Here is a 9033-nt window from a genome sequence, read left to right as displayed (position 1 = left end):
AGAGTATTTCATATTGAAAACAAATAATACAACAATTATGTCAATAAAGCTGGAGATAAATGTAAGAGTAAAGACACACATATTACAGACACATTCCAGTTCGCCCAATGCAAGCACACTTTACCAAATTATGCTAAGAAACCGGCAAATAAAGACAGACAACACAAAATTGAAAAATACGACGATTGAAAAAAAATTATCCTAACTGCATAATAGTCATCATAGTATTTTTATGTATATAAATATTACAAAGTGAAATAAATAAACGTATAGATTAAAAATGACTATCTACGAATTTGATCTAGTGTTGGAAAACGTTATCTATAGTGACCATTAAGTGTTGGAGCAGTTCACCAGCAGTGCATGCTCATAGGTGCAATGCATATGAGAAAAGATTGAAGTTCAATAATATTGCGAGATCATTGTAAAAACATGCTCCAAAACTGTCGAACAGTGTTCTATTGTGGAAATTGATTTGCGAAGATATTATGTGAGGCTCTTTTCAGTCTATCTCCTCCAAATTAGATTTAGGAAAGAAATGAAGTTCTATTTTGGTGAGATCTCAAAAAAAATCCTAGGTGAAGTGATTTCATTCAAAAGTCGGTTGTTTATAAGCGTCTGATTTGCTGCCACATTTCTGCCAACTAAATTCAAATTCACGTTTTGTTATTTCAGCGCCACGTTTGCGAGTCAGACCTGTTTCATCCAGACTCAGCTCACACATATCAAGATCATCTGTGCCCGCGACCAGGACAACGTTCACTCCGTTCGGGTGTATCTCCAGCTGGCGGGCTATCCATTGCCCGTCAAAATGGGCGAACCAGTACCCGCGCTTCTTGAAGTCGTTGTCACGATACTCGTCACCGGGCTTCACAAAGGGAACGCGGAAATATCGCTGTGGTCGACGCGGGGGAAGTCTGGAAGTTGGCTTACTAACGCTTGCGTGACTTGCAGCTAAAACGAGAAATTAAACGTTTGAGAACTGATACAGAGCTATATCCAGTATGAAAAAAGTTAATTTAGTTAGAGATGATCCTTACTGGACCTCTAGGAAGAACAGTTTAGAACTGATAGAGCTATCCAGTATAAATAAAGTTAGTTTAGTCTAGGTTTCCTCCTGTTGTAACACTGGATCAATAAGAGATGATCCTTACTGGAACTCTAGGAGGAACAGTTTAGAACTGATTGGGCTATCCAGTATAAATGAAGTTAGTTTAGTTTAGGTTTCCTCCTGTAGTAACAAGAGTTCAGAACTGATAAATGAACTTGTTAAAATATAAGCATGTAATGTTGGTATTAACTATTTCCCAACCTTCTTCCACGACCTCTTGAGGTGCTCTTTGATCACCAGCACTTTGACCCGTCGACTTCGATGCCTTATTTTTATTTTTCCACTGATGATAAACCTTAAGACGGCGATGGAACTCTTGTTTACAAGCTTCTAATAACTCGACATCTAGAAAAACAAAAACAGAAGTCCATATTTTGTATTCAAAACTAAACTTTCCACAGGAACCAAGTAATGACAACAACACATACCGCACGAGGTGTTGATGGTGTCTCTTAACTCAGCGTATTTCCATTTACTCAGGTCATATTTCTTATTCGGATCTTTCAAGGAAGCCGCTCTGTTGGAAAAAAAGTTCATTTTTTAGTATCTTGTTTGTGATAGCTGATCAGAATAAAGTATGTTTAGGTTTTCTCCTGCATGTAGTAACGCTGGATCAATAAGAGATGATCCTTACTGGACCTCTAGGAAGAACAGTTTAGAACTGATAGAGCTACTCAGTATAAATAAATAAAGTTAGTTTAGTTTAGGTTTCCTCCTGTAGTAACACTGGATCAATAAAAAGAGATGATCCTTACTGGACCTCAAGGAAGAACAGTTTAGAACTGATAGAGCTATCCAGTACAAATAAATAAAGTTAGTTTAATTTAGGTTTCCTCCTGTAGTAACACTGGATCAAAAGGGGATGATCCTTACTGGACCTCTAGGAAGAACAGTTTAGAACTGATAGAGCTATACAATATTATAAAATATTTACCTTATAATAGCTTTTTGTTCCTCCATGGGTTCTACATTCGAGTTGGATTCCTAAAATGAGAACAAATTAGTATAGGCCTAATTCTGTCTAGCAGAAAATGAACATAAACTTCCACACAGTTGAACAGTTAAACGAAAGCATTTAGTAGTATTAATCGCCAAAGAAATTGAAAAAATATTGAGATATAATACCTTTGCCAAACGCAAGGCCAGTTCGTGATCTAATCTCTCTTGTTCAAGAGCAGCTTGTCGGAAATGATTAAATTTTACATTGAAAAAAATATCAGATTTAAAGCATTACGTGTGAGTCTATAAAAAGGACTCGGGAATTTTTTTGGAAAACCTCGCAGAGATGTTTATGGTAGCAAAAATACGTTCATACCGAGATTTTGCCTCTTCTTCCTCTTTCCTTAATTGTTCCTCGATTTCTTTCTAAAAAACCCAGAAAAGATTCACGGTAAAAATATTGCCAGAGGTGATCAAGTATGGTACGACATTAATACATAAAAAGCTTTGAAAATAATTACATTTATTCATTGTAATTATGCTCAAAACCTGTTTCGCTTTTTCAAGTTCCCTCCGTTTCATTTCTTCCTCTTCTGCCCTTCGCCTTTCGGCTTCCATTTCAGCTTTACTAAAACACACAGAAAAAAAATGTAAACATTTAAATATCGTACACAGCCAGCGTTCATATTTCAGCCAATCAGTGCTCAGCAGGGTTTTCAAAATAGAAACCATTCTGCAGTATTTAATCCATCATATCTTTTGTTGTTCTTTATGAAAATAGCCGAAATTTCGCGAACATGTTTAGTTATAAGAACTGCAATAAATGTGACCTATAATTCAAGTGATATTAATGTTGTTTTAACCCAGAATTTGATTTTTGTTTAGTTTGACAAATAGTCAAAATCTATTTCCGCCATTTTGCATCATCTGGTGTGAGTTTAGCAGGAAAAAGGATATGATATCGTTGAATGTAAAACTTAATCATTTTAAACTTACATTCTTGCTTCTTCTTCAAGTTGTTTTCTTCTCCTTTCCTCCTCTTCTCGCCTTTTTTTTTTCAGTTCCATCTGTTCTTTGATTTTTCTCAACTTCTCTTCTTCCTCCCTCTTCTTCTGAAGTTCGTTCTGATCCTGCGACATTCGTTCATCATCTCATCCTGCGACATTCGTTCATCATCCAATTCTTCGATACTCGTTCGTCATCTCATACTGCGACATTCGTTAATCATCTCATCCTGCGACATTCGTTCATCATCTCATCCTGAGACATTCGTTCATCATCCCATACTGCAACACTCGTTCATCATCTCATCCTGAGACATTCGTTCATCATGTCATCCTGCGACATTCGTTCATCATCTCATCCTGCGACATTCGTTCATCATCTCATCCTGAGACATTCGTTCATCACCTCAACCTGCGACATTCGTTCATCATCCCATTCTGCGGTATTTGATCGTCATCTCATACTGCGATATTCGTTCGTCATCTCATACTGCAATATTCGTTCGTCATCTCATACTGCGATTTTTGTTCGTCATCTCATACTGCGACATTCGTTCATCATCTCATCCTGCAACATTCATTCATCATCTCATCATGCGACATTCGTTCATCATCCCATCCTGAGACATTCGTTCTTTATCTCATCCTGAGACATTCGTTAATCATCCCATCCTGAGACATTTGTTCATCATCTCATACTGCGACATTCGTTCATCATCTCATTCTGAGACATTCGTTCATCATCTCATCCTGCGACATTTGTTCATTATTAAACTTTATTTATTTATTATTATTATTAAACTTTATTTACACACGGTATTCTCAATCAGGATTTTCATGCTGACAAATGACAAGATTATGAATTACAAAATAAGACTACAAAAATATTTACAATGATAAATCAAACTAATAATTAATATACCTGCTTTTCATGAGAGCCGTGTAAGGAATATATACAAGAAATATAATATAATACAAATGTGAATGTAGATTAAAATAATTTGGAACAGCCCGCTTTAAAATTTAATAGGTTATTTGCTAGCCGTAGCCCAATCGGTAGGCTGTTCCATAGCATCGCACCACTATAACTAAAACTATTCTTGAGATAGTTTGTGCGAGGCTTAGGAACAGCCAGCTTACTATTTGTGTTTCTCAACGAATAAGGATTGACACTGTCACGGTTTACAAACATGGAACCCATGTATTGTGGAGCAAGTCCATTGAGTGATTTATAAACCATGACAGCCTTTAGAAACTGGCGTTGGGAAGATAACTTTTTCCAGCCAAGTCTATCGAGTAAGATATCGGCATTAGTGTCATAGCTTGAAAAGGTCAAAACTCTCGCTGCGCGATTTTGTAGTTTTTGAAGTTTATCTGCCAAGGTTTTATTGCAATTGTCCCAAACTGTACAGCAATAATTGAAATATGGCTGGACAAGGGAATTAAAAATTAAATACAATGTTGCAACTGGGACAAATGAACGAACGAGTTTTAAAGCGCCAATACCAGAAGCAATTTTTTTTGTTAATTCCTTGATCTGTATATTCCAAGATAGATTTTCATCAAGGTGAACTCCTAGAGATTTTGTATGTGAAACCTTGTCTATAGGAATTCCGTCTATTTTAAAACATGGATCTGATTGGAAAGTAGCTATTCTTTGTCGTGAGCCAATTAGCATAAATTCAGTTTTGGATTGATTCAATGTAAGCCTATTGGCGATAAGCCATTTATTAACATTTTCAAGATCTTGATTAAAGTAATAATCTATATCTTCAATTTTATTGCTTGCAAATGTTAAATTGGTGTCGTCTGCATACATTTGTGCTTGGGAGTGCTCAAGACAATTTGGCAAGTCATTTATATACAATAAAAATAGCAATGGTCCCAAAATAGTTCCCTGTGGATACCACAAAGTAACGTACGGTTGGTAGAAAGATGGCCATTGACATAACATTTTTGACTGCGGTTACTTAAATAAGACCTAAACCAGTTAGCCACAGCACCCCCAAGACCATATGCTGACAGTTTTGACAACAAAATTCCATGGTCAACTGTATCAAAGGCTTTCTTAAGATCTAGGAAAACGACAGCATTGACCAGTCCTTGGTCAATATTGTAGGCCCAGCTATTAGTAGATTCTAGAAGTGCAGTAACAGTTGAATGCAAACGTCGAAATCCAGACTGGCTATTACATAGTAAATTGTTCTCAGTAAGAAAACCGTAAATTTGATCATAAATAATTCGTTCGAAAACTTTCGCCACAACCGGTATTATCGAAATTGGGCGATAATTATTTAAGTCTCTACGCTCGCCCTGTTTGAATAATGGAATGACTTTTGAGCATTTCCATTCTTCAGGAAAGATACCGGTAATGATAGAGCAGTTAAAAATTACGGCAAGGGATTCCGAAAGCAAGTCAGGACAATGACGAAGAAGCTTGGCAGATATTTTGTCTAGCCCAATTGCTTTGGACTTACAAAGTTTGTTAAGAAGCGAATAAACTGATGATGGGGTTATTGACTTAAACTCTATATTATTGTTACTATTGTGGCAAGTAAGATATTGTAAATACGAGCGATTGTTTTCTTCGTCAGGTATTTTTTCCTTAAGCTTAGGTCCAATAGTAGCAAAATGAGTATTAAACGTCTCAGATAGGTCCGAGGGGTCAGTAATAGAAACCCCGTTTATTTTGATTTCATTTACTCGTGAACTCATCTGTTTTCTTGAGGTCAATTCATTGATGATACCCCAAGTTTTTTTAACATTATTCTCGTTTTCATGAAAAGCGTTCATATAATAGGTTTTCTTAACAAGTTTAATTTCATTGTTTACAGAATTTCGAGCTTTCTTAAAAACAGTCCAATCACAAATATCTTTGGATCGAATAGCTTTTATTTTCAAAACATCTCTTTCATGCATTTGCCTTTTTAATTCAGGCGTGATCCACGGCGCCTTAGAAGATCTTACTCGCCTAGTACCCTAGTTCGTAATGGGGCATGCTTTTCCACTACGTTGTTAAAGGTCGTTTTCCATATACGCCACATATCATTCGGATTATTATAAATCCCAATTCTGTAAAGAAATATCTCGTCGAAAATATTCAAAATTGAAATTTTTAAGTTTTCTATAACTTATTGTAGAATGGCCTTTGTTGCGTGGACTGATAGAAAGCTTACGGAATGCGTAAATTAAGCTATGATCACTGATACCGACATGAGAAACACCAGAGGAAACAATATTATCTGGTGTATTGGTAAAAATATGATCGATCATAGTTGATGAAGTTTCGGTAATTCGAGTTGGTTCATTTATTAATTGATGTAAACCATAGAGTTCAGTGATGCCAATTAAAGATCTCGAATTGCAATCTAAAGTAGGCGATCCAAGGTCACAATTTAGGTCGCCCAATAGGTAATACTCGACATTTTCTGCGTCAAGTATATCAATAAACGTTTCGAAATGATTAAATTTATCAGTATTCGAATTAGGTGGTCTATACCATGTTGTAACGAGAAAGGGCTTAGAATTTGGTTTTTGAATTTGAATACATAAATTTTCCAAGTCATCGATAAACAGGTCTTGCGAAGTATAAAATTTACGCAGGAGCGCACATAAAAGCAAACACCTCCATACGTTTTTCCATCGGCACTACTACATGCTCTGTCCCGACGTATAATTTCATATCCAGGTATGTAAACATCGTTATCGCTTATTGTAGAATTAAGCCATGTCTCGTTAATTGCTAGAACATCGATTGGGCTAGTAGCAAGCAAAACTCGCAGCTCATCAATGTGATTTACTATGCTTCTCACATTAAGGGCTGCTAACTTAAACCCGCGTGAGGTAGGAATAACGGATTTGGGAAATTGTCAATCTGAGATAGATTTAGCAAAATCTAAAAAGTTTTGTTGTAAAGCTAAGCTACCTTGTCTATTTAAATGAAGGCCCTTCGTGTTTAGGTGGCTTTCATTCATATTTGAATTACTTAAGAAGGGAATTTTATTGCGAATACAATAGCCTTTAAGAATGTTATTAACCTGAGTAGCTTTAACAGTTAAGTCATGATTATCAGACCTTACCAGAATGGCTGATATTCCAACATCTGTACCTGGTGAATCTTCTTTTACTTGCGTTACAATGTTGACGATAGAGTCAGCTATTACTTTTGGCGTGCAATGACTTCTCAGATCGTTTGTTCCAACATGTAAAATCATCTTGTCCGGTGTTCTTCTTGTAAGTGGCTTGACAAAGTCCTCCATGTCGGTGACTGTTGCTCCAGGGAACGGCTTTACAATAAAATAATGATTAGGATCTTCAGCATTCATCTTCGGACCGATAATATTTTTAACAATTGAGTCTCCTGCAATAACAACTGGTTTTGAGGTATTTGAAATCCCGCCAGAGCCAGAGGTATTTGCATCCGGAGCATTTAGTTGACTGGTATTATGAGCTGATGGTTTAGACTTGGTTTTCTTACTCTTCTTTTTACTCTTTTTTGTAAGACTTTCTTTGGCGTTGGGCTGACTATACAGGGTGTCCCAAAAAAAACGAAAACTATTGAAATCACTCATTGTTAAAATTTGAATGCCGTGTGCACGAATTTTAGCCCATGGGGATGTAATGCAACTCAGTAAAATGCTAAATGCTTTGTGTTGCTAGAGAAAGGGGACATGTCGAAGGTCATGGTGATTGAGATGCACATTTAAATATTGTTAATAAATATCATTTTCGCGTACGAGCAAATTTTACTGCATCATATGCATGCATAAAAATGCTTATGGCAAACATTTACACACTTGTGGGTCCCAACAGAGTGCTTAGGCATTCAAACTCTAACAATTACATTGTTATGAGTGATTTCAATAGTTTTCGTTTTTTTTGGGACACCCTGTAGATTACAGGCTGATCAGATTCATGATTCAGTTGAGTGACTTCATTATTATGTATGATTTCACAGGCCGGTTCAATGTTAATTTCTCCGTCTTTTGAAATCACAGTGTTAGTCATGGACGTATGTTGAGAGTCATTTTGAAATAACTTAAGAGCAGTCAAAAGGCTGCTCTTTTCGTTTTCCAAATTTTTATTTGCCATTTTTTCAAAGATATAGAACAGGACATGTTCATATTTTGTGCCCTAAGATCATCATTCATTCTGATTAGCTCAAGTTTGTCTTTCTTTAGGTCATTAACTACGTTTTCCAAAACCAGAATCGAGTAGGGTTTACTTTCTTTAATATTGTTTATCTCAACTGTAATATCCTGTAGTTTGTTTGCCACATTTTCGGAAAATCTTTCAAGTTTCGAATTCAATCTTGCTATTGACTCGGAGTCGCAGTTATAGCTGGAGTTGCTTCCCAAGGGATTATGCCAATTTGTTAAGTTTGCGTGCATACCGATTGGGCCTTCATGCAAATTTTTTGACTTCGCATTCAACTCATCATACTTTACACCGATTTCAGAATCTATTTTCGCTTGATTTTCGTCTTGGTATTCCAATTTCTTTCAACATCAGGTTGATAACTAAACGAATGTTCAAGTGCATCATCATTGACATCGTCAGGTTCGACAGCTAGCAAATTTTCAATTGATTGATTTAGATGTAGTTCGGCATGCCTATCGATTTCAGAAGCACTGTCCAGATCTTGATTTAAAAGCGAATGTATTCTTGCCGTTATGTCACTACCTTTCTCACCACCAAAGTTTATATTTTGGCTTTTTGTTAGCCAAGTAACCGATAACAGCTTACTTTCAAATAACCATTTACCGCCACTGGGGGAACGCCATGTTGTTGCTTCGGCAGTCTCCTCGTCAATTTCGGTTAGTACAAGCGCTTTCAGGGTTTCAAGAGATCCCGTCCAAATAAGTTTACTTTTCTTAATGTTGAAATAACTGTATAACACATTTAAAACAGTTGAGGAATTCATTTTAACTCAACAGAACTTGAGAAACAACAGAGCTCCAAAATACACGTCCGCCTCGA

General features: G+C 36.4%; 2 protein-coding genes across 3 annotated transcripts; both read right to left on the bottom strand.

The window, feature by feature from the left end:
* Nucleotides 1-221: 221 nt before the first annotated feature.
* LOC114542067 (unconventional myosin-VI-like) lies at nt 222-3251 on the bottom strand. Of its 2 annotated transcripts, none has more exons than XM_028561820.1 (8): nt 3047-3251; nt 2572-2678; nt 2427-2476; nt 2237-2289; nt 2046-2095; nt 1540-1628; nt 1313-1456; nt 222-954 (listed from the first exon to the last, which is right to left on the bottom strand). In XM_028561820.1, the coding sequence occupies exons 5-8, from the start codon at nt 2069-2071 to the stop codon at nt 590-592; spliced, it is 624 nt and encodes a 207-aa protein (XP_028417621.1). In that variant the 5' UTR covers nt 2072-2095; nt 2237-2289; nt 2427-2476; nt 2572-2678; nt 3047-3251; the 3' UTR covers nt 222-589. The 2 variants fall into 2 exon arrangements, with proteins under 2 accessions (XP_028417621.1, XP_028417620.1); XM_028561819.1 differs by having other exon boundaries at nt 2600-2678.
* A 2893-nt stretch (nt 3252-6144) lies between these two features.
* On the bottom strand, nt 6145-7595 carry LOC114542073 (the record flags this gene model as incomplete). Its single annotated transcript, XM_028561826.1, has 1 exon — nt 6145-7595. A coding segment is annotated over one exon (672 nt), but the record flags the coding sequence as incomplete, so codon positions are not given.
* Between the last annotated feature and the right edge of the window lie 1438 nt (nt 7596-9033).

Source organism: Dendronephthya gigantea, unplaced genomic scaffold (genome assembly GCF_004324835.1).
Source record: "Dendronephthya gigantea isolate DGI-Jeju-01 unplaced genomic scaffold, DenGig_1.0 000332F, whole genome shotgun sequence".
NCBI classification, from domain to species: domain Eukaryota; kingdom Metazoa; phylum Cnidaria; class Anthozoa; order Malacalcyonacea; family Nephtheidae; genus Dendronephthya; species Dendronephthya gigantea.
This window is presented reverse-complemented; position numbering and strand designations above follow the sequence as displayed.

Excerpts from the sequence above, each read along its gene's own strand:
- LOC114542067 (XM_028561820.1), bottom strand. The coding sequence starts at position 2,071 with ATGGAGGAACAAAAAGCTATTATAAG. Across the intron at positions 1,629-2,045 it reads GAACAAAAAGCTATTATAAG|AGCGGCTTCCTTGAAAGATC; the intron begins GTAAATATTTTA and ends TTTTTCCAACAG. Across the intron at positions 1,457-1,539 it reads CACCATCAACACCTCGTGCG|ATGTCGAGTTATTAGAAGCT; the intron begins GTATGTGTTGTT and ends TTGTTTTTCTAG.